At 42.0% G+C, this 27,752-nt stretch overlaps 1 protein-coding gene across 8 annotated transcripts in view; it reads right to left on the reverse strand.

Annotated features, from left to right (window-relative positions):
• PLEKHH2 (pleckstrin homology, MyTH4 and FERM domain containing H2) overlaps positions 1-27,752 on the reverse strand; it is a 111,193-nt gene that overhangs the window by 41,294 nt on the left and 42,147 nt on the right. For all 8 annotated transcript variants that reach the window (XR_016229412.1, XR_016229411.1, XR_016229413.1 and 5 more), the window contains exons 8-16: positions 26,610-27,571; positions 23,808-23,883; positions 22,046-22,140; positions 21,342-21,486; positions 16,955-17,091; positions 16,741-16,851; positions 16,495-16,581; positions 13,205-13,363; positions 4,726-4,806 (exon numbers count right to left, since the gene is read on the reverse strand). Coding sequence is in view for 4 of the 8 variants with exons in the window: in XM_089326475.1 (XP_089182601.1) it covers positions 4,726-4,806; positions 13,205-13,363; positions 16,495-16,581; positions 16,741-16,851; positions 16,955-17,091; positions 21,342-21,486; positions 22,046-22,140; positions 23,808-23,883; positions 26,610-27,571 (1,853 nt within the window). In the remaining 4 variants the exon portion in view is untranslated. The remainder of the gene's footprint in view (positions 1-4,725; positions 4,807-13,204; positions 13,364-16,494; positions 16,582-16,740; positions 16,852-16,954; positions 17,092-21,341; positions 21,487-22,045; positions 22,141-23,807; positions 23,884-26,609; positions 27,572-27,752) is intronic.

Consider the following 27,752-nt stretch of genomic DNA (forward strand, 5'->3'; position numbering starts at 1 on the left):
ACTTCCTGGGTGATCTCATCTAAGCGCCTGGCTTTCATGCAGCAGGTGTTAGCTATTCTCAGAGTTACAGTTCCAGACTCACTACCTCTACTGAGAGGTCTACTAGGAACTCAAACTTGGCAAGTCTCCTTGACCACCCGCTCCTCCCAGTCTTTCCCATCTCAGTTTGTTGGTGACTTCAGCTTTCCAGCTGTTTAGGTCAAAAACTTTGGCATCATCATGGGTCCTTTTCCTTCTCTCATATCTCACACTTTCTCAGTCAACAAATCTTGTCAGCAACACTTACAGAATATGTCTACAATATTCTCCTTCCCATAAGTCACTGCCACTACTAAACTACACAATCATCTCTTGCCTGGATTGTTCTAAGAGCCTCATAACCAGTCTCTGCCTTATTCTCATCTGTCTATTCATTTTAAAAATTATTTATTATTTATTTTATTGGAGAAGCACAGAGACAGAGACAGAGAGAGATCTTTGATCTGTTAACTCACTTCCTAATTGTCCACAACAGCCAGGGCTAGGTCAGGCCAAAGCCAGGAGCCAAGAACTCCATCCTATGCTCCCTTGTGACAGGGTCCCAAGTACTTGAGCCCTCACCCGCCTCCCAGGGTGTGCATTAGCAGGAAGCCGGGACTCTGGAGAAGAGCTGGGACTTGAACCCAGGCACTCAGATATGGGAAATGGATATCCCAAGTGTCAGCTGCTAAATCAAATGCTCACTTCATCTTCAGTCTATTCTTAAATAGAAACCAGAACATTCTTATTAGACATAGGTAAGATCATGTCCCTGCTCAGCTCTAAACCTACCAATGGCTTTCTCATCTCATTTAGAATAAAACCCAGGGGCAGGGGAGTATTTGGCTTAGCAGTTAAGACACCTGAATTCCATATCAGAGTACCTGGGTCCCATACCCAGTTCCATTCCTGACCAATGCAGACCCTGGGAGGCAGTGGTGATGGCTCAACTAATTGGATTTTTGCCATCTATGTGACAGACTTGGATTGAATTCCTAGTCCAGGCATTTGAGGAATGCACCAGCAGCTGGGAGCTATCTGTTTCTCTTTCTGCCTCTCAAATAAATACAAACCATTTAAAAAAAAAAAAAAAAAGCTGTCACTGTTAAGGGAAAAAAGCCTGAAGAGTAGCTGAATATGCCACCATGTCCCATCCCCCCAAAGACATCATTTTAGCATAAGGATTATTTTGAGCTAAAGGCACTGGAAAAACTTTTTAAAAACCAGGTACAAAAAGGTTATTCTGACCCTCCCCTTTTTCTTTCTAAAGCCAGAGATAAAACCCTACAGGCAAGATGTTCTCCTGTGCCAGAAAGAAAATAAGCTTCCTATCAACAAGGACAGGAAGTTGAGGCCAAGGGAAACTTGTACAAACAAGCCTTGCTAAACTAATCCCTATCTACCTGGTCACTTCACTGCCCAATAACTACCCTAGCTTAAGTCCCTTTGCCTGGTCACATTTTCACCATTTATTTCTCTTTGCCCAGTCTAGTGTATAAGTGTTCAACTATGACTGTCTTCATTTCCTTATGAAGGCTCCTATAGCATGTCAAACATACTAGAGAAGTCTGTATGCTTCTGTCCTGTGACCTCTTTTCCTCAGAACTGAATTACCATGTCAGCTTCTTGGTGAGGTCTTTATAAAATGCAGAATTATCTGTCTGATAGCTGGTTAATACTGAAAATTAATTCACTTAAATGTATTGCCTTTCATGGGAAACATGGATTTTCCTCATTATATTAATAACAATTTCTTAATAAGTGTTACTATGTGCAGAGCAATATGCTGGCACTAAAGGTAGAATATTTACTTCTCAGGGAAAATGCAGAATTAACTGATCTACACTTTTGTAAAAAAAAAAAAAGGTGATAAAACAAAAGCAAATGAACAGCAGAAAGGGCACACAAATAAAAAGCAAACTTTTAAAAACATGAGGATGAAGAAAACCAATTCTACTTATGATAATTCATGACAATACTATCCTAAATGTATGCTTTAGGCACAGAACTTAGGGAACCTAGCAAAATCTAAGTTTCATCCCAATATTTAATGATGGTAGTTATTTATTTGACCTAAAGATTCACCATGGCTCTAGAAACAGCAAATATATATAGTCTTTTAATATTTTGATTTAATAAAAAAGATATTGATCCAGTTTAAAAACAAGTTGTTTTGGAAACAAGTATACCACAAGTAAGTAGGTCTATCCTGATTCACATAGTTTCTCAGTACTTTCTAGTCATTATCTGATTTGTTTTTTCGTGGCCAATGCTATTCATTTTTACTAAATTATGTTTCAATATTAGTAAATACAGAAAGATATTTAAAAAGAAGGAAAAATTCATCAATAATCCTACTGGTTGAGCACCCAATCTGAAAACCTGAAACCCAAAATGCTTTGAAACCTGAAATATTTTCAGTGTTGTATTGACACTCGAAAGTTTTGGCTTTTGCAGCATCTCAGATTTCAGATTTTTAATTAGGGATGCTCAACCTGTAAAGGCTATGCAAATATTCCAAAATCTGAATAACTCCAAAATCTGAAACACTTCTGATCCCAAGTATTTCGGATAAGGGATACTGAACTTGTATCACCATAGATAACCATGGAAAATTTGTATGGTTCTTTTCAATCTTCTGTGCGTACCTTCACATCCATGTGTCAGCCTAAGAGTTATAAACGCATCTCCCAACCACTCTCTTCTAAAGCCTTCTGCAATTGCAGAAGAGAAGTTGGGAACTATGTTTGCCAGAACTGCCTTCCGTGTACACGGCTCAATTTAGAGTTCGCCTATGGGAAGTTCTGCATGAGATCTGGAAGTTATGGGTGAAAGAAAAGTCATGGTCCTCCTCAGACAGTTGCAAAGAGAAGCCTGGGCTGATGCCAGATCCACCGAGGCTTCCCAGGGTCTCTTGAGGACCACCTGCCGTCAGTGTTGATCTTGCTCTCAACTTCCCTAAAAGTTACGTAACTTACAGAACTTTTCCAAAAGCTATCTACGGTCCTAATTCTATAGTAAAACTTTTACACCTGGGTCACGTAGAGTTGCTTCTGTTCTCCCAACTGGTAAATCAGGATTAGACTGAACATACAGTTGTCTACTGTGCTTATTCAGGTTGCATTTGTACATGGATGTTCCCTCACATTTCCTTCCGATGGAGTGTTTTTAATGGCTGCACTATGTTCACTCCCATCCCATCAGCCAATACCGGGAACACTGACATACATTTTAAAATACAGTTGGTCAGACCAGAGAGTGAGAAGGGTCTGTGAAGAGGGAACAGAGAGATACTAACTGACCCACAAGGTGACAGGACCAAGTTCAATCTCATCCACACAGTCATCAGTTACGGGGCTGCCATTCCGCTCGGCAGACATCATTGTTTTATGAAAGTACTCACGGCCTGTGTTGGCTCAACTTTTGTAGTTTCAGTAATATGAAAGTAACACAGAGTGCCCATCATGACGACTGGGCAGACATTTCACTTTGAAAGATATTTCACCTTTTTACTCTGAAAGTGATGATAATTCAAGTTCTTTGGGCTAGGAGATTAGTTTAAAAATGAAAAAGCAGGATCTAAACAGGCAGCTGGCTAGAGAAGCATCTGAACACCTTGGGACAGGACGGGGTTCTTGTTCCTTCCCAGGTTTTCCTTCCTAGCTTGCTATTCCCTTCTCCCAACCTTATCAAGTTTGTCAAAACCTGGGAAATAAGAGAAGAGGATGGGGAGCCAGTGCTGTGGCTCACTTGGTTAATCCTCGCCTGCGGCGCTGGCATCCCATATGGGTGCCGGGTTCTAGTCCCGGTTGCTCCTCTTCCAGTCCAGCTCTCTGCTGTGGCCCAGGGAGGGCAGTGGAGGATGGCCCAAGTCCTTGGGCTCCTGCACCCGCATGGGAGACCAGGAAGAAGCACCCGGCTCCTGGCTTCGGTCGGCGTAGCGCGCCAGCTGTAGCAGTCATTTGGGGGGGTGAACCAACGGAAGGAAGACCTTTCTCTCTGTCTCTCTCTCTCTCTCACTGTCTATAAGTCTACCTGTCAAAAAATTAAAAAAAAAAAAAGAGAAGATGATGGTGGAATTGGAGATAGAAGAACCTTTTCTAGGTCTTAGAAGATGCATTAATTAAAAGTTGTTAAGGATTGTAATTAACGGTCAAGACCTCTGTAGGTGATAGGAATGTGATTACCATAGTAATAATTTATTTTACTTTATTTTATTTTAATTTTTCTTTTTGACAGGCAGAGTGGACAGTGAGAGAGAGAAACAGAGAGAAAGGTCTTTCTTTTGCCATTGGTTCACCCTCCAATGGCCGCCGTGGCCAGCGCGCTGCGGCCGGCGCACCGCACCGATCTGATGGCAGGAGCCAGGTACTTATCCTGGTCTCCCATGGGGTGCAGGGCCCAAGGACTTGGGCCATCCTCCACTGCACTCCCTGGCCACAGCAGAGAGCTGGCCTGGAAGAGAGGCAACCGGGACAGAATCCGGCGCCCCAACCGGGACTAGAACCTGGTGTGCCGGTGCCGCAAGGCAGAGGATTAGCCTAGTGAGCCGCGGCGCCGGCCACCATAGTAATAATTTTTAATATAAAATCCAGCCTTATTCAAGATTCTAAAGTTTTTATCTTGCAACAGAGGAATGAAAGAAAAAACTTTAAACCACAGCAAACAAAAATTACTCTAATTAGCTTATTAAGAATATATACATACCTTATCTTCTTGGTTACGAAAATAATACAGTGTCTTTCCTATAAGAGTACACCACACTCTCTTGGAGTAGCCATGTTTTACCTGGAATCACATTTCAATGAGATAAATGTAGCTCAGAACTTTGACCCTTTAAGTAATAGCTTATATACTCTATTTGAATCTCTAAGTATACAATTTGCCCAGGACATAAGTGATATTCCAACTAGACGTCCAAATGCTGTGTAAGACTTACCTGTTACAGTAGTAGCACAGCATGCTTTGCTTTGTTGCTCACCAATGAATATTCAATGAGTGATGACTAGGTGTCAAATACAATGCTTAGGACTGAGGAGTCAAAGAAAAAGGTGCTAATTTCACAAGTGTATTTCATAGTCTTCTAACAGCCCAATGGCTCTCTAACAACCTAACGTCAGAAGTCAGGAGATTAAATCCCGAAGAAGTCTAACAACTTCCCAAATGGAAATGATTCATTCACTCAAAAGTGTTTGATGCCACCTCCAGAAGTAATCATACAAAATAACAAAATAGTGATTAAAATCTAGTACTATATATCAAGTACCTCTATGTCAGGCCCTATGTTAAGTGACTGGGAGAGAATTTGAATCTAGCTCTTGACTTTGAACAGTTAGAGACTGGCCAAGGTCCTGGGGCAACAGATTTGAACCAGATACAGTTTCCTTCTGCAAGGAGTTCACAGCCTTGTAGACAGACGACCAAATTAGTAGTGTGCTACATAACTACATCAAGAACACAAGAGCTTACATTGGTATGCATTCTTGTGGAAGACATTTTACCAAAATATTTATTGGGTATTGTAGATTTATTATCAATTGGTGCTTCATGAGATTCTCCCTGTGCCAGTCTTGCCCAGGTAGAGGCTCTGAAGATCTTCACCAGACAACCCCTCAACATCCTCAAGCCTTGGGAAACACAAAGAAAAACATCCCTACCAGTGGGTGAGGTTGAAAACAAGTCCTATGACCCCAAACTTAGAACGTGGTATGCCAAGTGGAGCTTGCCCTATTTGTTCCCATTCACCTGGCAGCCACCCTGCCATCTTCAGCCTTGAGGCTCTACCGCCTGGCAACCAAGTCTAGCCACAGCCCCAAATTCAGTTGCTATGAAGAGAAAAATGAAGGAGGAGTAGAAAAGAAGTGCTTGGAGAAGGGGGAGCTGGTCAGGAAGGCCTTGCTGACATCAAGTGAGGCCCTGAAGGAGGTGCAGAAGCTGTGTGGTCATCTGGGGGAAGAGCAGGTGCATCTACTGAGCCACGGGCAGACAGAGTCTGAGGAACAGCAAGGAAGCCTGAGTTTCTGAGGCTCAGCAAGCGAGGGGAGAGGAGATGGGGGAAAGGATAGGGAGAGGGTGGAGAGGGAGAGGGTGGAGAGGGAGAGGGTAGAGAGGGATGCAGATTGGACAGAGGATATTCCAGGCCCTTGTAATGACTCATATTTATTTATGTTTCAAAAAGGTTTACTTATTTTTTTGAAGAGCAGAATGACAAAAAAAAGATGAGCACACACACACACACACACACACACACACACAGAGGTGGACCTTCTGTCTGCTGGTTCACTCCCCAAATGCCCACTACAGCCAGAGCTGAGCCAGGAGCCAGAAATTCCATCTGAGTTTCCCACACGGGTGGCTGGCAAGAAGCCAAGTACTCAGGTCATCATCACTCAGGTCATCCTCAGTGGCCTCCTAGAGTGTGCGGTAGCAGGGCCTTGGGTTTGATGCAGAGAGTTGCCAGGAATCAAACCAGACTCTTATGGGATATAGGCACCCTAAGTGGTAGCTTAATCCACTACACCACAATGCCCGCCCTATGACTTACATTTAAATGGACTATTCTGACAGTAACACATTGAGAAGACTACAAATTATTGTCACAATGGACTTTACAGTAGGCAAGTCACTAAAGAAGAAACGGTCTGGACTTTGAGGTCTCATGGACGAAGGCTTGAATTCCATAGAAGATGTCCCGAGGCAACTGACTGAGCCTTTGTCCCCTCATCAGTAACATTGCTGTACACCCCACGGGGCTGTTGTGATGGCCAATTGTGAAAGTGTAAGTAAAGGACAATAGTAGTTACACAATAAATGCTGCCTTCCTCACTATGAATAATAAGAAGTAAAACACATGTTTTCTTTTAAACCCACAAACCCAGCCAGACTTTGGGCTTTCAAGCTGTAGTTTAAGCAAACAAGTAACTCCACCATCAGCAGTTTGATGGATTTAGAATGCTGCTGGAGAAAACAAAAAAACAAAAAATGTTTCATTTGGCAAGACATGTTTCAGTTTAATTAAATTTGGAAACTTATATTTATAGGCAAATATCCTGGCAGTTTTAAATAGAGTTATGCAGGATTTTTTTTTTTAATTCTTCTTCTTTGAACAAACTCCAAAAACAAGTCTCATCAAAACTGCATTATAATGCATCTGGCTACAGACCGTGTACTTTTGAAACTATTTATCTGTGAGAAACAACCATGGTTACCTTTGAAGAACTGCAAATTAATGAAGAATTTTGCCAACTCACTGTGAAAGCTGTGTTTTAAAAATAGTCTATCTTTGTATGTAAATCTTATTATACTAGGATTTCTTAAAATGCCGACTTACTCTAAAAACATTGTAACAACACGAATTATGCTAGAAGAATTCTTATGAGGATTTAAAGGCAATCACAAGTCTTTGGCAAACTAAATAGTTGAAAGAGTTTTTTTTAACCGTACATCCACAGCAAAGGTATATCACATCAGACTGCTGGAAACCTTGGAAACAAATAGTGTGTGATACCCCAGTCAGCCTTTGAGGCCACATGAAACATCAGCTCCCACAATTTCCCCACCTTGCCTGCATTCTCATCCCTGTAGCATTCTCTACAAGTCCTGCCACCAACCTTGCTGACTTGAGTATCTAAGGAAAACTCTCATGATACTAGTAGCTGCTGGTTTTGAGTATTTATTATGTGTTGGGCACTGTTCTAATGTACTTTACATGCTTAAATAATTTGTTCAATCCTGCCAACGCTCTGTGAGATTGGCACTGTTATTATCTCCCTTTGACCAAGGCACAGAGCCTGTGGTGAGGGGTAGTGACAGGACTTGTGCCCAGGCATTCTGGCTCCCAAGCCCCTGTCCTAGCTTCTCTGCCAAATGCTCTCTACATTCTCATTCACTTCATGTCCAATAACCCTTGTCATTCCTCCATTTAAAAAAAAAAACACATTTATTTTTTCTGTTTGTTTGAAAGGCAGAGTGACACCGAAAAAGAGAGAGACAGAGTGAGAGATTTTCCATCTGCTGGTTCATTCCCCAAATGGCCACAACAGAAATGTCTGGGCCAGGCTGAAGACAGGAGCCAGGAGCTTCATCCTCGTCTCCCATATGGGTGGCAGGGGCCCAGGTAGTTGGGCCATCTCCTGCTGCCTTCCACGATGCATTGGCAGGAAGCCAGATTGGCTCAAACTGGCCCTCTGATATGGGATGCCAGCATCGCAAGCATGGACTTAACCTGCTGTAGCACAATGCCAGCCCAGATCCCTCCATTTTGCCACCCATCTTAGGGTCACACTTAACTCTTCTTCACTGAGAACTGCTCCACTTTTTCACTTTACAGTGTATTCTCGGATCACAGGCTCCTTCCAGCTCCCTCTCTCTTACTCACACCAGTGATATTCTTTGACTTCATTCAAAACATTAAGTCCCTGATCCTTCCATTTTATTAGTGTATCAGTTCCCTCCTAGCTTCTGGTCCTTCTCCAATTGCCTGAAAACTCATGTTTGATCAAAAAACAACTCTTGCTCCAAGACCCTTACATTACTACACTACTTAACAAACCTACTCAACACAATCTCATTAGTTGCTTTAAAATAATCCAGTGCAGAATATGGAAATACAGAGACAGTTATGGGGGTTTTTAGGAAATAATATAACACTGAGATCACCCCTCCAGAAGGAACATTCCCCTCCCATGGCATCACCCTAGGGGATCTTCACACACCCCTTTATGTTCCCTCCAGTTTTGGAAACCCAAGTGTTCCATTAATGGTCCCCTGCTATTCCCACCAAACACATTTTCTGGGTGATTTCTCTCAATTGCTTGGTTTTAACTGAGATGTCTATGCTGACAATTACCATTTGCTTCTCCACAGCCCAGCCCCTCTAATGCTGGACTTCTTTTGATGAAGATGCCCTAGGAAGCTAAAAAAAAAAAAAAAAAAAAAAAAAAAAGACATATTTGACAATAATGTTAATCATCCTAAACTCTTCTAAGCTCTCCCTTATCTGGCATCATTCTTCACTCAGGAAATCTACTTCTTCTACTTCCCCACCCCAGGCTCATGCTCTTCACATGAACCTTTACCTTGCCCTTAACAACTTCATCTTCCCCTCAGCAGAGAAAGCAATAAACAACATAAGCATGTCCATGCTCCTGTTATAAACCTTGGCAGAACCTTTTTTCTGCCAAGGACCATTTGGGTATTTATAACATTATTTGTGGGCCATACAAAGCTGTCAACTTAAAAATCAGCCTGTTAGAGATGTATTGAATTTCAAGGCACACCTGCAGTTGCCCTGGCAGAGCCACACCAAATGATTTCCTGGGTCACATATTCCCCACCTTTGTGGGCCTAAAGGGGTCCTGTATCTGCCACAATGAAAACCAAAGTCCTGAGGAATACAAAATTAGTTCTCCATGATCACATTCTTCCAGATTTTTCTCCCAAGACTTGTTCCCAGTGTAGGTGGCACTGTCTCAAGACTCCATGCCTGTATTCATACTGGCTCCTAGTCTGGGGCACCTTCTCTGCTTCTTCCCATTTAGAAACCTAACTCCTACTCTTTCTTGAAGACTTGGCACAAGGAAGCTTCTCTGAGACATGGTTTCTGATCCCACAGCTAAAATGGCTTCTCTTGGACCTAATGCTATCTCTCAATTACTGCATTTTTCACATATTATTATAAACAAGCTGATGTCTCTCTCTCACAATGGATTTGGAGGCTCTCTGAGGAATGAGAGAGTGGTCAATCCATCTTAATATCTCCAGCCCATGTGTCACACTTGGTAACTGCTCAATACATTTTGAATAGATTTTTAAATGTTTACTTTTATTTATTTGAAATACAGTGACAGAGAGATGGGGGAGAGGCACAAAGACACAGGACAAAAAGAGGGAGAGAGGGTGAGGAAGCAGGAGGGGGAGGAAAGAGGGTGAGGAGAGGGAATGAGGGAGGGAGAGGGAGAGAGAGAGAGAGAGAGAGAGAGAGAGATCAATCTTCCATTGGCTCATTCCCTTCATTCCCCAAATGCCCACAACTGGGGCTGGGCCAGGCTGAAGCCAGGAGCCAGGAACTCCATCTGCTTCTCCCTCATCGGTGGCAAAGACCCAAGTACTTGGGCCAACATCTGCTGTTTCCCAGGTACATTAGCAGGAAGCTTGATTGGAAGTAAAAATGGGACTTGACCCCAGGCTTTCTGTTATGGGATGTGTGCATTTCAAGTGGCTTAACCCACTGAGCCACACCAACTCCAATAAACTTTTTTAAAGAAATGAATTCTTATATTAAAAAAAAAACTTCTTCTTAAGTATTAACATAAAAACTGCAAGAGTGAGTATCCAGAGACAAATTAGTCAAGTTCTTAACATATACCTATCTATTTCTGTACCTAATAATACAACAACTTGAAAAAAATCCACCTTCTGCTTTATCTCAAATTTTAGTCTATATGCGAGCTTGAAATAAGACACACAGAATAACCAAGGGAAGTTTTCTCTTATAAATTCTGATGATGGAAATATGGAGGGATAAGCCTTCAGAAACAGTAGGAAGGAAACCTAGCAAGCATCCTACCAACCCTAATGGATTAGTCGTCTCATAACCACACCAGCTCATTTACAATCTAAGTGTGAAATGGCAAGCAGAGACTTGCAGAAATGGAATATGAGCAGAAACTGACAGTGCTATGTTGATAAAGTAAAAAAGATGAAAAAAAAAAAAAAACTAAATGTGGGGGAGTAACAAACCCTTAGATGTGATTATTTTAAATTCTTAAGGTTTGATACACATGCTCCTTGAAAGAAGAGGAAAATTCATTATGAATCACAGTAAGACTGTGATTTCATGTAGCACTGTGTTCACTGAAAAAAAATACAGTTGCACAATACCAGTGAGTCTTCTAACCCACCAGTGACTGAGAAAACATTTCACAGGAATGTAATATTTTGGAAAAAACACACTACTTCTCTTCATTGAATACACTGGTGAATTCTTTCTTCCTTTCACTGCGGTTGGTCAGTCTTTGTAAACCCATTTGAACAGCACTCACTTCCATTCCCACACAGTCATGAAGTACAAATTACAGGGTAGCCTAGCTCCTTTACTTCTAAAATAGTCACCTCTTCTATAGCCAGGGCACATGAGTGATGAGTGTGTATGTGTAAACATTTTATTGCATTCTTCTAAAAGCAATCAAGGGAACTTTTTAAATTTTAAAAATAATATTAAGTATAAATCAATACTTATTCTAAAAAATGGCAGAAAACAAAATTAGGCAAAAATAAAATAAAATAAAATAAAATAGAAATAACTAACATACCTTGGTATTTTCTATTCTGACATTTTTATGACTATATATAATAACAATGGAATAAAAATGTAACAATGTACTCTTTCACCTAGCAATATATATATAACATATTTTTATAGTATTATTCTTTCACAATATTTTAAAGGCTACACATGATATGATTGTACAAACATTTATTTATACCATTCCCTATTTTAAATCTAAATTGAGTCCAAATTTTCTTTATGATAAACATGCTCTGCAAAGAATCTTCCTGAGGTAATGGAAATTTTCTATATCTTAATAGAATGACACTAACTATTTCAAAATTCATCAAATTCTATAAGTAAGGTCTGCATATTGCAGAATATGTTAATTATAATTCATTTTGTAAAATAGGGAAAAACAAAGCAGGATGTGCTAGAAATTTTCATTCTTTTTTTAAAGATTTATTTGAAAATTAGAGCTACAGCAAGAGAGGGAGGGGAGGGGAGGGGAGGAGAGGGGAGAAGGGAGGGGGGGAGAGGAGAGGAGAGGAGGGGAGGGGAGAGGAGAGGAGGGGAGAGGGGAGAGGAGAGGAGAGGAGGGGAGAGGAGAGGAGGGGAGAGGAGAGGAGGTGAGGGGAGGGGAGGGGAGGGGAGGGGAGGGGAGGGGAGGGGAGGGGAGAGGAGAGGAGAGGAGAGGATCTTCCATCTGCTGGTTCATTCCCGAAGCGGCTGGGCCAGGCTGAAACCAGGAGCCAAGACCTTCACCTGGATCTCTCATGTGGGTGGCAGGGACCCTGGCACTTGGGCCATCCTCCACTGCCCTCCTAGGAACATGAGCAGGGAGCTGGATTGGAAGAGGAGCAGCCAGGACATGAACCAGAGCCCATATGGGATGCTGGTGCTGCAGATGGTGATCTAACATGCTGCATCACAGCGCCAGCCCCCAGACATCCTTATTCTTAGATCCTCTACAAATTGGGGCCAGAACTGCATTGTAGAAGGTTAAAACTCCACCTAAAGTGCCAGCATTTCATATAGGCACTGATTTGAAACCTGGCTGCTCCACTTTCGATCCAGCTCCCTGTTGATGTACCTGGGCAAGCAGCATAAGATGGCCCAAGTGTTTAGGCCCCTGTACCCACATGGGAGACCTGGAAGAAGGAAGACCTGTCAGCCACCGCTGATGCCACTTGGGGAGTGAATCAGCTGTGGCCAGGGAGTGCAGTGGAGATCAGCGCGGTGTGCCGGCCGCAGCACGCCGGCCACGGTGGCCATTGGAGGGTGAACCAACGGCAAAGGAAGACCTTTCTCTCTGTCTCTCTCTCACCGTCCACTCTGCGCTGATCCGGTGGCAGGAGCCAGGAGCCAGGTGCTTTTCCTGGTCTCCCATGGGGTGCAGGGCCCAAGCACCTGGGCCATCCTCCACTGCACTCCCTGGCCACAGCAGAGAGCTGGCCTGGAAGAGGGACAACCGGGACAGAATCCGGCGCCCCAATCGGGACTAGAACCCGGTGTGCCGGTGCCGCAAGGCGGAGGATTAGCCTAGTGAGCCGCGGCACCGGCCCTTCTCCCCATTTTTTATTCATCCTCTATTTAGTTATTAGAAAAACTTGTTAAATATTAAAGATACTAACCAATTTACACACAATGCAAATATCTTTTCAAAGTTTTTTCATTTGTCTTTTTAAAAGTCTGCTGATAGAATTTTTGATAGAACATTCACATTATTATGTTTTGTGGTCAAAGTCATTTTTTATCTTCATGGGTTTTATTTTAGGCACTGTACTTTAAAACATCCTTCCCTACCCGAAGATGATATAACTATTCAACATGCATACTTTCTGACACCCACTTTCATGATCACTGGGGCTACTTCTCATAGTTGCCTCGGATGCTGCTACACACACAGCTTCCTACCTTAGTGAGCAATCCCTTCATAGTTGGTTTGCCTTCAGGCTGCAGGAAAAGTGGGTTGGCAGCTTGTACTCGAAGAACATTCTGTAACACTTTAATCCATTCCTCCAATATATTGGGAGAATCGGCAGTCAGATAGTATGTGTGCTTTTCAGTGGTCAACTGGAATAGGGTTAGAAACGAATAGGAATGGAAATTATAGAGATTTAGGATTATCATCATTTCCTGTCCATTCTTTAGACATCATTACTTAACATGGAAACAAACAGGATAAAGCTTGAATCTGGGTTCTGAATAAATGATTCCACAATAATTGAGAGTATTTTAACCATTTCTTGAGAATTTCAATAACTAAACTTCAGTTAAGATACATAAAGTTTTACTTTAAAACTTTTCATAGCATTAAACTTGGTAGTCATGATTTTATATTTTATTTACTTGTCAAATTTCCCTTTTCTTTCTTAAATGTGTTATAGGCTCCAGGTTGTTGAAATGAGAAGCAGAATAACTGGAGACTATAATAAAGAACACACTTTTAGCAATTAAAAAGAAGAGTTTTTTAAATTTAGTAATGAAGAACTCTACTATAAATGAGAAGATCTTACATATGAAGGTACTTCAAAAAGTTTGTATAAAAGTGAAATTAAAAGATCAGTTTACTTGGTGCAAAATTTTTTGAAATGCATGTAGAACTTTTTCTTTTCTTTTTTTTAAATTTTATTTATTTATTTGAAAGTCAGAGTTACACACAGAGAGAAGAAGCAGAGAGAGAGAGAGGTGTCTTCCACTTGCTGGTTCACTCCCCAAATGGCTGCAAAGGGCCACTCTGATGCCAGGAGCCAGGAGTTTCTTCCAGGTCTCCCAAGCAGGTGCAGGGGTCCAAGGACTTGGGCTGTCTTCCACTGCTTTCCCAGGCCATAGCAGAGAACTGGATTGGAAGTGGAGCAGCCATGACTTGAACCGGCACCCATGTGGGATGCCAGCACTGCAGGTGGCAGCTTTACCCACTATGCCACAGCGCTGGCCCCAGAACTCTTTCATAATATGCCATTTCTCAAGAACCTTTGGAAGATCTCTTATATATATAGAATTCAACATTGTTCTGCACCAAAATAAACTTATTTTGAAATTTTACTTTCCATGAACCTTTTGAAGTATCCTTGTGTAAGAAGAGAAATTCTTGAAAAGAACATGGCATTGTATATAATGAATTTGCAATTTTCCAGTCTCAAATCAACCACACTGCAAGTTCCCCAAATATTTCAGAAGCTTATAAATGGTTTTCAACTGCCGTGCTCCGAGGAAAGCGTTCCCTGATAGTCCTTTCTACGTTTCCGAGGTGCCCCAGATACAATCCGTTGGGAACACTGATAATGTACCTTTCTGGCAAAAGTTGTCTTCCAGCTTCCAAAGGCGCAAGATAAGAAAACAACGGTTATCGAAAACATTTCATAAATAGCGTCTGAATTTAATTACATACATCAGACTGTCTCAATATCCCACCTCTTTTTTTTTTTTTTTAATATTACAGTCCCGAGGCCTTTTAGTTTTTATTACACTTATTGTGCCGTGACGTCACAGGGCATGGGTTCCAGCAGCTCGGGCTCCTTTCCAGCATCCTGACAAGACGGGCTTCTCTGGTGGATCAGGCTAGCACTTCAGTAGGAACTCGGGGACCTTGTTTTTGGTTTCCTTCCTGTTTCATCATTTTCCTTCACATATTTCAGGAAGCTATCCTGGGTCTTAGAGCACTTAATATGCTTATCATGCACATTAATTCTCTTGGCAAGAATTGCCTTTATTTATTTACAACAATGCCAACAGCATGCTGGGTAACATCTATGGGGCATTCCTTTTTGTTTTTTTTTGTTTGTTTGTTTGTTTGTTTGTTTTTTGACAGGCAGAGTGGACAGTGAGAGAGAGAGACAGAGAGAAAGGTTTTCCTTTGCCGTTGGTTCACCCTCCAATGGCCGGCGCGGCCGGCGCGCTGCGGCCGGCGCACCGCACTGATCCGATGGCAGGAGCCAGGAGCCAGGTGCTTTTCCTGGTCTCCCATGGGGTGCAGGGCCCAAGCACCTGGGCCATCCTCCACTGCACTCCCTGGCCACAGCAGAGAGCTGGCCTGGAAGAGGGGCAACTGGGACAGAATCCGGCGCCCCGACCAGGACTAGAACCCGGTGTGCCGGCGCCACGAGGCGGAGGATTAGCCTAGTGAGCCACTGCGCCGGCCGGGGCATTCCTTTTTGAACAGTACCCCTTGCCTTGCTGTCTACAATAGTACCTTTTTGTAGGTGGACTTGTATGTGGCCAAAGGACAAACTCCATGTTTCTGGAAGGCTTGGAGCACATGCCCAGGGCACCTCTCCTCTTTCCCTTTGTGTTACCATGTTGATGAAATACTAGAAGATGGTGGCTCTGGCCCAAAGGCAACAGCCATTTTTTTTTTTTAAGAAAAAAAAAAAGATTTATTTATTTTATTCAAAAAGCAGAGTTACAGAGAGACATTTGCTGATTCACTGCCCCAGATGGTCACATCAGCTGGAGCTGGGCCAGGCCAAAGCCAGAAGTCAGGAGCTTTTTCTGGGTCTCTGACATAGGTGCAGGGACCCAGGGACTTGGCCATCATCTGCTGCTTTCCCAGGCACATTAGCAGGGGGCTGGATTGGAAGTGAAGCAGCCAGGAGTTGAATAGGCACCCATATAGGATGTTGGCACTGCAGGCCACGGCTTAATTCGCTGTGCCATGGCACCGGCCCCACAACCTACTTTTTAGATGTAATGGAAACTGGCTTTATGTGTAGGTGAAACTGGCAGCAAGTGCCCTATGGTGTGACTTGGCAGATCAGCTCCTGTGCTCACCAGTGTTGTTTCCATTTAGGTGTTATAGCATCTGAAGCTCATGTAAGAACTGGCTTTTTCTGATTCTACATTAACATATAAACACTCTTGAATTCAGTGGTACATTATATCACTAGCATTTTATTGGGGATCCATTTATCAGCTAACCCTTCCCTAAAATAGCTTGACAGTCTGAAAGCTGAAAATACCTGGGAGATTAAATATTCTGAAAGATGAGAATAAATGGGGAAAGGTAAAGAAAATGTAGTGGGAGTTACCCAAAACAAATTTAGCTTATATTATAGTTTTAACTAAAAAGTCTTACATACTTTTGAGACATGAACTTGATCCCAAAGTGAATAAAGAAATTCGAATCACCGATCTCATTCCAATTAGGTTGGTTAATTAAGAATAGTTTTGCATGATACAAAGAAAATTAAGAAAAAAATAAGTACCTGAACTGTTTGTTTGTTATCTCCTCTTAAAATACTGCAGGATGCACTAAGTTCAATATGGCCCTGGGGTTTTCTTATTACATCACTCTGTATGAAAAGAAAACAACCAAGAGAATAGTGACTTAGTGTAACAGCAATACTAAGAAATGTTTTGTATCATTAACTGCATTACAGGGAAGAAAAGCAATCAGGAGATTGATTTAGCTTCAGTAATTCAGTGCTAAATTGCAAGCACTTTCTGCTCACCGGAGATTTGTAGTAAAGTAATTCACCGCCTTTAAGAACAAACCATCTCCGCTTCCAAGTCTTGACTTTACCACTCATTTTTAATAAATAGCCAGATTTTTCCAGTGGTTCCTAATGGGAAAAAAAAGATGATTAAAAAATATATCTTATGTTGCCTTTTGGAGGCTCAAACTAATGAATTCATTAACTTTTTAAAAACCAATTCAGTGTTTACATTTTTCCCGTTATCACTGGAGGCTGAGCAGGTTTTGGGGAGCTTCTGCTCAGGCTGTGAGCACTCCGTGTCGGGGGAGTAAGCGTCAGGAGGAATAGCGTAATCGCTTTCTGAAGCCACAGAGGACAGAGACACACCTACAGGAACAGAGAACACGTCAAGTCAGCGTTTTGCCCAGGGCTGGTCCACACGCCGGCTCTGAGTTCTCCTAGGAAACCCAACTACTCCTAGAGCACAAGCCTCCTTAGACCAGACTTTATCACATTCCCTTGGCCTTGAAGAACTTTTAAAGTAGAAAGAAAAACTAAGCAGAAGAAGCAACTCTCCAAGGAAGTCAAAGGAACACAAAAAAGTATTTTGGTGTGATTGCAACCTCAGCTATTTTTACACATATAAAATACATGTAATAGTCTACCACTATATCTTTTGTAAAGAATTAAAAATGTGTTTTTACATGCTGATATACAGGAAAAACAAATGTTGAATGGTAATTTATCAAGATTTTCACAATCACATTTTAAATAGCTTAATTTTTATAATCACTTAAAATTTTCTAAATTATTTTTTATGTTATTTAAAAGGCAGAGAGACAGACACAGAGACAGAAATCTTTCATGTGCTGACTCACTACCTAAATACCCACAACAGCCCGGGTGAGGCCAGGCTAAACTGGAACTCAATCTGGGTCTCCCACGTGGGCAGCAGGGACTGAAGTACTTGGGCAATCATCTGCTACAGGGTGCATATTAGCAGGGAACTGGAATGGGAAGCAGCACCAGAACTCAAACTCAGGCACTCTGAGCTGGGATGTGGGTGTCCCAATGGCGTCTTAACTGTTATAGCAAATGCACGCCATTAATCACTTCTAAAGTAACCTCACCAAAAAACTTCACATGATTTCAGTATTTTTCATGTACATCCAATATACTACTAAATGGTTTATAGATGGTAAAAATCTCTCATAAAAGCAAGCAATAAGAGGCCAGCTCTGTGGTGTAGTGGGCCTCCACCTGTGGCACTGGCATCCCATATGAGCACTGGTTCATGTCCCTGATGCTCCTCTCCCGATCCAGCTCTGTTACGACCTGGGAAGGCAGTAGAAGATAGCCTGAGTGCTTGGGCCCCTGCACCCACATGGGAGACCCAGAGGCAGCTCCTGGCTTCTAGCTTCAGATAGGCTCAGCTCCGGCTGTTGCAGCCATTTGGGGAGCGATCCAGCAGATGGGGGACTTTTCTCTCTGTCTCTCCCTCTCTCTCTCTCTCTGCAACTCTGCCTCTCAAATAAATAAATATAATCTTTTAAAAAAGGAGGGGTAGTAACAAGATTTCAAGAGATAAACAACCTATTTCATTTGCCAGTAACTATAAAATAAGATTCAGTGGATTGCTCTCAATAATGCACTCACCTTTACAGAAAACTACTTACAAGTTGCAAGCCACATTTGGAGCATTATTTAATATATTTGAAGATACTCAATAAAATTAAGGACTTAGGCCATTATTCATTACAGTATCCAGCAATTTTTAAAAAAATATTTATTTATTTGAAAGGCAGAGTTACAGAGAGGCAGAGGCAGAGAGAGAGAGAGAGAGAGAGAGAGAGGTCTTCCATCCTCTGGCTCACTCCCCAAATGGCTGCCACAACAGCAGCAGCTGAGCCAATCCAATGCCAGGAGCCTGGAGCTTCTTCCAGGTCTCCCACAGGCATGCAGGGGCCCAAGGACTTGGGCCATCTTCTACTGCTTTCTCAGGCCATAGCAGAGAGCTGGATCAGAAGCAGAGCATCCCGGACTAGAACTGGCACCCATAAAGGATGCTAGAACTGCAAGTGCTGGCTGGCTTTATCTGCGACACCACAGTGCCGGGCCTTCCAGCGATTTTTTTTTTTTTTTTTTTGACAGGCAGAGTGGACAGTGAGAGAGAGAGAGACAGAGAGAAAGGTCTTCCTTTGCCGTTGGTTCACCCTCCAATGGCCGCCGCGGCCAGCGCGGCGGCCGGCACACCACGCTGATCCGTTGGCAGGAGCCAGGTGCTTTTCCTGGTCTCCCATGGGGTGCAGGGCCCAAGCACTTGGGCCATCCTCCACTGCACTCCCTGGCCACAGCAGAGAGCTGGCCTGGAAGAGGGGCAACCGGGACAGAATCCAGTGCCCTGACCGGGACTAGACCCCCGTGTGCCGGCGTTGCTAGGCGGAGAATTAGCCTAGTGAGCCCCAGCGATTTTTAAAAAGTGTTTTTTAATATTTAGAGTACCTACTAGGGCAATCGCACTCTTGTCATCCTATTTTTTACTTGACTCAGATAAGTAGTGATTGTGATAATATCTTTATTCTTCATAGAATAACACAAGTTTAGATTTCCAAGGGACCTTAGAGATCATCCTCACTAATGTTCTCATTCTCCAGGGTGACTAAGGCCTAGCGATGAAAAGATCTATCCTAATACAAATAGTCAGGAAAGCACAATGTTGGAGTGCAAACCCTGGGCTCCCAGCCCCAGGGCCAGTGTATCACTCACTCTTAGGTACTAGGCATAGAGCCAACAGCATAAAAATCTCAGCCCTCTTAGAACATAGATTTTAATGGAGGGATATGGTTGACACAGGCAGTAAGTTCTAGGGAAAGATAAAACAGAAAGGGGATAAAAAGAACCGACAACAGAAGGGCCAAGGACTTCCATTTGAATGGTGTAGTCTTGGTGGATCTTTAGAGAAAGCATTGTTGGAACAAAGTACTCTAGGAGTAGTACAGATACCCAGGGGAAGATAACCAAGTAAAGGAAGCAAAAGCACAATCTTAAAGAAAAAGAATGCCTGGCAAGTTTGAGGAACAGCAAGGATCCAATGAGTCAGAGCCAAGTAAAGGAAGAGGAAGGAGGTGGTGAAGTCAAAGACCAAAAAACCATGAAGCTCCTTATGGCGTCTGTGAGGAGCCACTGCAGTGTGTCGAGAGAAGTGACATGACCTGATTCTGATTGTAGGTGGGCAAGGGGAGAGTAAGGGGACCAGTGGAAGTCAACAATGTAAAATTAATGAAAGCTGAATAGTACAGTTTAAGCGGAGGGGTTTGGAAGTACCTAAGTGTTCTGTGGAACATAGTTTGAAAATCAACAGATATACCAGATATACTTTTGCTGTAACAAAAGCTTTTATAAACCATAGACTTATTGGGATTAGATTTCTCTGTAACCTCTATCTATGCACAGAATTCCTTCAAAATACACTTAAACTCATAGGAATGCCCAAAGTAAAGTTTGGGTCACTTTTCACTTTACTCTCATATTAACCAACATATTTATAGGTGTATTTTCTGCCATTTTACAGTATAACAAATTTAGTTTAAATATGCTATTTCAAATGGGTCATGGAAAAATAAAAGATAACTACATTTTGGTGTAAAAATATTTTAAAATCCATGCATAACTTTCTGTAAGACATAATTTCCATGACTTTGTTGGATAAGTCACTCTATCCCATAAATAATTCAAAATGCCACAAAGAAGCTATAAAAGAAAACTCCTCACTTTAGTCAATTATTTCACTACATTCCTACAACAAAGTGATCTCTCTCTGACAGATAAGTCTTAAAAAAAAAAAAAAGAGTATGTGGTTTATCAGGAATCACAGAGAATTAAGAAGAGAATTAGGACTGAAATATAAACATCTCAATCCTAGGAAAGTGCTTGTCCTTTTTTTAAAAAAACATGTTGTTCCAATATTTTTATTTATTTATTTATTTTCATCTTATATCAGAGAGAGAGAGAGAGAGAGAGAGAGAGAGAGAGAGAGATCTTCCATTTACTGGTTCACTCCCTAAGTGTGCAACAGCCAGAGTTGAACTAGGGGAAGCCAGGAGCTGGAACTCAATCCTGGTCTCCCATATGGGTAGCAGAGACACTGGTGTTCTTTCCTCTTCGATGAAAATACTAAAAGCTATCACGGGGATGAAATTCCCAGTACATATTCTGAATCGTCAGCCGGCGCCGCGGCTCACTAGGCTAATCCTCCGCCTTGCGTCGCCGGCACACCGGTTTCTGGTCCTGGTCGGGGCGCCGGATTCTGTCCTGGTTGCCCCTCTTCCAGGCCAGCTCTCTGCTGTGGCCAGCGAGTGTAGTGGAGGATGGCCCAAGTCCTTGGGCCCTGCACCCCATGGGAGACCAAGAAAAGTATCTGGCTCCTGCCATCGGATCAGCGTGGTGCGCCGGCCGTAGCGCTGGCCGCGGCGGCCATTGGAGGGTGAACCAACGGCAAAGGAAGACCTTTCTCTCTGTCTCTCTCTCACTGACCACTCTGCCTGTCAAATAAATAAATAAATGAATAAATAAATAAATAAATAAATCATATTCCGAATGTTAAGGAGTCGTCTCGCTTGCCTGTGATTTTCCCTCACCTCGTTTCATGGCTCTGGGGCTTCCCGGCCCACACCTACTGCGTGTGTCGGACTCCGATGTCCGGGAGCTGGATCTGGAGCTGTCTTCTTCCTCTGAGCCAGAGGAGTCATCCAGGAAAGGACTGCTACTGATTTGGGTCGCCTTCTAAAGAAAGACAGAACAACAGCTCTGTATCCATCTCTATAGTTACCTCTCTCTTTGGATGCAGAATGTTTTAAGTTACGGCATTTGACATTTTCAAAGGAATACAACAACATAATAATTTGCCCTTATCAAAGTCATGTGGCTAAACTCCCAGTTCTAATTCGTAGGGCATTTGTCAATTATCAGAGATTCCTGAAGACATAAGATAGTTAACATTTGACAATCCAAGGAAGCCTGACACCAATACAAAGATCTTGCCAACTTAGACGCTCTCATTCCACCATTAGCAACATGCTTCCTTTAAACAATTAACAGCCGTGAGAGCATGAGACACAACAAAAACAGACCCAGACTGCTAATACTCTGATAGGAATATGTATCTTCTCCAGATCTTTCCATTCCTTCTTTTTTATGATGTATTTATGTGAGCTTCTAAAACTCTCTGCAAAGGGAGACTCTTGTGTAAAACATTCAGAACGGAATCTGGCATTGGAATAAACAGGCTTTTTGATCTATGATAAAGAGAACCACATGTTTAGCAGTAACAATGGTGAGTTACCCCCTTCAAAGTTGTGTACACTGGGGTTGTCATATTCTTGTATATCAGAGATGTATAAAGTCCCGATACGGTATAGGAAGGCACTGCAACAGAATCTGAAACAGAAAAAATTTTTAGAAAAGTCATCAAACTAGTACTTTGGTCTACTTCTTATAAATATGAATGGGGGAAATTTCCAATTACAGGGAAACTGGGTCAACACATGGGGTTGCTAGATATAAAGTCTATGAGTTATGGCACTTAGAGCCCTATTTACGTACTTTTTTTCATGGTTCATTATTTCCTCTTGGGTGCTAGTTCCTCAACTAGACTGTAAGCTCTCTGAGAGCACAAATCAGAGCTCTTACTTGTTTGATATCTCCATGCACACTTGCTCAGACTGGGCAGAACTAAGGCTAAAACAATCATTACCACCAGATTCAATGAGCAGTAATGATGGAAGATGACAGGAGGGGCTTCAAAACGTTCATGGAAATGGAGTGAAAAGATAATGTGAATTTTTCATTAACTTCCTGAAGCTCCCTCATGTTCTCTATTCTTGGCTGTATTAATGATTTGACATCTGAGCTTAAATGGTTAGAATATGACTGTCTGAGTCATAAGAATAGCAGAACATTGGAAAGGAATAGAACATCAATGGCTACCTCTAAGATATGAATAAATTGAACAGGGAGAGGGCTAGTAAAAGAAACGAAAAATTTATCTTTTTATTCCAGATAGTTTTTTTTTTTCTTTTTAATTTCAGATACACTGGTTGGCGCCGTGGCTCAAAAGGCTAATCCTCCGCCTTGTGGTGCCGGCACACCGGGTTCTAGTCCCGGTCGGGGCGCCAGATTCTGTCCCGGTTGCCCCTCTTCCAGGCCAGCTCTCTGCTATGGCCCGGGAGTGCAGTGGAGGATGGCCCAAGTCCTTGGGCCCTGCACCCACATGGGAGACCAGGAGAAGCACCTGGCTCCTGGCTTCGGATCAGTGCGATGTGCAGGCCCGCAGTGCGCCGGCCACGGCGGCCGTTGGAGGGTGAACCAACGGCAAAAGGAAGACCTTTCTCTCTGTCTCTCTCTCTCACTGTCCACTCTGCCTGTCAAAAAAAAAAATTACAGATACACATTGCTTCTATAATGATTTTTTTGGAAGGAAGGGAAATATGCTCTAAACTCTGGGGAAAAAAGACATAAATCTCAATATTTATATTATTTCAACTAGCTAAAACACCACAGTTTTTCTACTTAATCTTATTTACAGTAAAAAAAATCATGAAGTACTCTACTCTGAATGTATTTGTGCCCCTATACTAAGTAAGATGAAATTCAATGTTAAAATTGAAGCAATGTAAAAATAATTACCAATGACTTTTAACATTTAGTAAGTTCTTGGGTAGCAAAATAGCAATACAAAATCATTTACTGTTTTTAGAATTTTTTTTATTGTGGTTAAAGAACATATAACGTCAAATTTAGCATTTTCACCATTTGTAATTGTCAGTTCAGTAGTGTCTGCTATATTCACACTGCTGCAAGCAGACTCTAGAACATTTTCAGTTTGCAAATCTGAAACTCTAAAGCCCATCAAATAACAAATTCTCTTCTCAGCCTTCCCCCAGGCCCCATGCTCCTTTCTGTCCCTATGAATCTGACCACTTCAGATACCTTGTTTAAATGGAAACATACAGAATTTGTCTTCGTGACCATATCACGTATTTGTATTATGTTATCACCCAGCATTATGTCGTTTCATCTATGTTACAAAATGCAAAAGCACTTACTTTTATTAACGTTCTCCATATTGAAGGCCTCAGACATTCGAATGCCTGATTTAGCTACAGCATAAATTCTGCTTTCCTAATGTAAAAGAGAGAGTTGAACAGGGTATTTAAAGGAAAGACATGATTAGTTTCCATACACATGTTTTCCATTTGTTCTTCATTTACTATTCACTAGAGGATAGCATTATAATAAAACTGTCATCAGCGCCAACTAAAAGGTACTGCAGAGCCATATTCTGTTATTTATCTTTGTTCACAAATTTTTTGCTTGGTGTTTTACATTATTTTGGAGAGACAGGCAAAAAGTAAAAGGAAGCTTATTCACAATCACGGACTATACTTAAACATCACTCTAATATTCTACCATTTTAGAATTTGGTTCAAGAAAAAATATCTGAAGTCAGCAATCATAGAAGGAGTATTATTCAATGCCAAATAATAAATGAATTTGAGAATTATACTGGAATTTATAATATTATTCTTGTTCCAAATGTAGATTGTTTTGTTTCCTATTCTCTTCTAAATCAAGGTACCAGAAAGGCTGTTAGCCCTGTCCCCAAGGCCCCTGGATGCATGATCATTCTGTCTTGAATTTTGTAATGGGTGGAACATGGGCTCAGGTGATGGTACAGCGCATAGGGGACAACTGAGGCTGTGCTGTTCAGGCTAGCCAATGGCCTGAGAGGTAACTGGCACAAAATCTATAGATTGAGGAGTGGCTGACTTCATGGATTAGATGCAGTTTCTTTGAGCATATGATTGTGAGATACACACACACACATACACACAGAAAAACAGCAGAGTGGGCAGAACAGAAAGATATACTCAAATAAGGCAGTCAGCAGGTGATGTGAGGCAGTGAGAAGCCATGAGAAGGTGGGGGATGGTAGTTCATGGTGGGAGTAGTAGACAGAGAATCACTGACAGATGACAAGCAGAGCCCTGGAGCATGGGCGGTGGGTGTCACTTGTTTCTAAGGAGTTGACTATCAGAGGTGCCGCTGAATCATCATTGCTGTCCCATATGAGTAACTACAATATTTTGAATGATATTCCAGTTCAATAAGGATAGGTAATGCTTTAAACTCTTAATAATCCTTAAAATAGGGAATTGGCATTGTGGAATAGCGAGTTAAGCCAGACTGGCACCCTATGTCAGAGTGCAGGTTTGAGTCCCAGCTGCTCTGCTTCCTATCCAGCTCCCTACTAATGCACCTGGGAAAGCAATAGAATATTTCCTGAGTACTTGGGCCCCTGACATCCACATAGGAGACCTGGATGGAGTTCATGGCTCCTGGCTTTGGTCTGGCTCAGCCTATTGAATATGGCTATTTGGTGAGTGAACCAGAGATGGAAGATCTCTCTCTTTATCTCTGTCACTCTGCCTTTCAAATCAATAGAAAAAAAACTTAAAAAAAATTCTTAAAATAATTCATTAAAGTAACTAGAACATATCTCTTCCTTGAAAGCAGAAATGACCTAACACACACAGAAATAAGACCTCAAACTTGGTTAATCCTGGAAGGATTTTGAAAAGCAATCCTTGTTCTGCTTTTTCAGGACTGAATAGCTTCAAGAGAGATGTGAGAAAGGAGGAAAAAAATGTAGGAAAATGGTTTAACAAATAAAATGAACTTGAAAGCCTAACCTAAAGCTCTGAGAAATGCCAGCATAATAGAAGAAGCAAAATTTCAACATCCCACTGCCTAAAGGGTAACATGTTTGGGATTTCAGAGACTTCACATGTCGTTAACTTCCATTTTTTTGTGCCATCCAAGAATTTAGCAATATACTATAGGTAGTTTCATGTGGATACAGAAATAAAATGTTTTCTTGAAAGCAATTAAGTGCAGATAAATCTCTAGGGCCTGAATTTATATTAGGAAAATATAGCTGCCCTAATTAATTTAAAATTTCTTTGGTCACTAAATTAAAAAAAAAAATTAGTAAAAAAGAACATGAATCTACAAACTAAAAAGTCCAGTAATCCAGATGTTTCTCTGGAGGCCAAAGGTTAAATTATGCCACTAGGAAAAGGAAAATTGATTTATAAAACAGTTCATTCTACTTTGTCCAATATAGGAAGAATCTTTTCATTCCAGTGATGCAAATATTCCTAAGAATCACACAACTGATAGATTAATTACTGTCATAATGGTCAGTGTTTCCATGGAAGAAGGTTCAATTTATGCTAGATCCATAGGAAAAAACTTTTGTTAAGGCAACGGATCTTCTTCTCCACCCCTGATGTTTCTTTCCAAATAAAGGGAGCTCCAGTAACTGAACACTCCAGTTTTTCTCCACCCATTCACTTGTTCCTCTCCAAGACAGTAGCAAACTGTGACTGGTAAGTTTAGCAGGTGGATCTGGGTATGCAGAGCCCCGTACCTTCCTCTCTCTTTCTTGAGAGGTGTCTGCCTTCAACAAGCACCTGTTCTATTTCTCCAAGTAGTTAAGTCTTAGAGGGGCCCCACCTCCCTGGAAGAGGCCACAGGTAGTCCAGTGCTGCCTGGGCCTGCAATAACAAATCTAGCTAATTCCGAAGTTCAGTGCTAGAAAGCTCATCTGTCCACCAATTCTCTAAAATGAGTTAGCAGTAAATAAGGTAATATTGTGATCTCCCATCCATGTGTTTTTCTATTGATTCAGAACTCAGTGGGATAAGGAGATTGTATTTGAAAACTGGAAATCGTCAGAACAAAGCTAGATTTGGAAAGAAACGGGAAAAATAGGATGAAACGTGAAAATGAATAGTTCTGGGGGAAGACTCCTGTGCATGTGTTACCCACAATGACATAATTACCCAGGAGGGGAAGCGGTGCAGGGGAGGAGTCGGAGGTTTGCTGCCTGCAGCTTTCTTGGTTGAGTCACACGTTTCCTGATCATCTGAACACGGAGATTCCAGAGAGTCGTTGGAAAATAACCCATCATCACAACTGGTATCCATTTGCTCTAAAACTTCTGTGCTGTCACCATCAACTAGATCGAGATCAGTTTCCTGAGGTTTCAGCGGACGTATCATGCTTATAGCATTTCTGTTGGTACCAAACATCCTGTCGGAACTTAACTGAGGCTGGCTTAAGTGCCTTTTGGCTAGCGCTACACTTATACTGAAAACATTAGGAAGCCTTAACCGCGGGGGTGGCAGGTGGGATGAAGGTACCAACTGTGTTCCTTTTCCAGGGAGTGAGTTAGGATGCTTTGGAGTTAACGCTGGAGTCAAAATAGGGCTTGGGGTGTTGGCCTCACTGGACGAAGATGAATAATCCAGTCTCTGAGATTGAAATTTTTTATTCAGTTCATCCGAGGAGCTGTCTTGCTCCCTTTTACTTGATTCAGAATTTCTCTTTCCCAGATGACTATTCTGAGTTTTCCACTGGGCCTCCTGTTGCCAAGAATACAGCTTCCTGTGTTCTGGCCTCTTGATGCCGAAAGTCTCCTCTTCAAATATGGAACTGCTCTCGTCAGATGCTGTCAGGTACGTCTCACTCCCCATCCTGCTGCACTGGGCCCCTTCCTCTGACGTGTGACTGGACAGGGTCGACGCGCACCTGGACTTGGACCTCCCCTTGCTTCCGTCTTCCTCATCAGAACTCCAGTCGCTCACGTGAGGCCCCGAATTCTGGGACAGGCCACCATCAGCAGCAAAGCTTGTCCTTGTTTTCCGATTCTGCTCTGAACCACACGGGGTTTGATGCAGTGTTCTCTGGCCTCTGTTGCTTTCTGGAACTTGATTATCAATAGGCTTTTCTGGGATTTCCATTTCTAGGAAAAGGATATATCATTTCAGCTTGTTGTCTTTCATCATATAATTTTTCTGTACATTCAGCGTTAGATAACTGTGTTGTAGAAACTGACAACTTCATAGAAATAAACTCAACTTCACATTACCCTTTCTAAGTTTTAAGTCTTTTTAAGACAGAATACAATAAGCTTTATGAAAAGC

This window comes from Oryctolagus cuniculus, chromosome 2 (genome assembly GCF_051225735.1).
Source record: "Oryctolagus cuniculus isolate XC-2025 breed Fujian yellow rabbit chromosome 2, ASM5122573v1, whole genome shotgun sequence".
Classification (NCBI taxonomy): Eukaryota; Metazoa; Chordata; class Mammalia; order Lagomorpha; family Leporidae; genus Oryctolagus; species Oryctolagus cuniculus.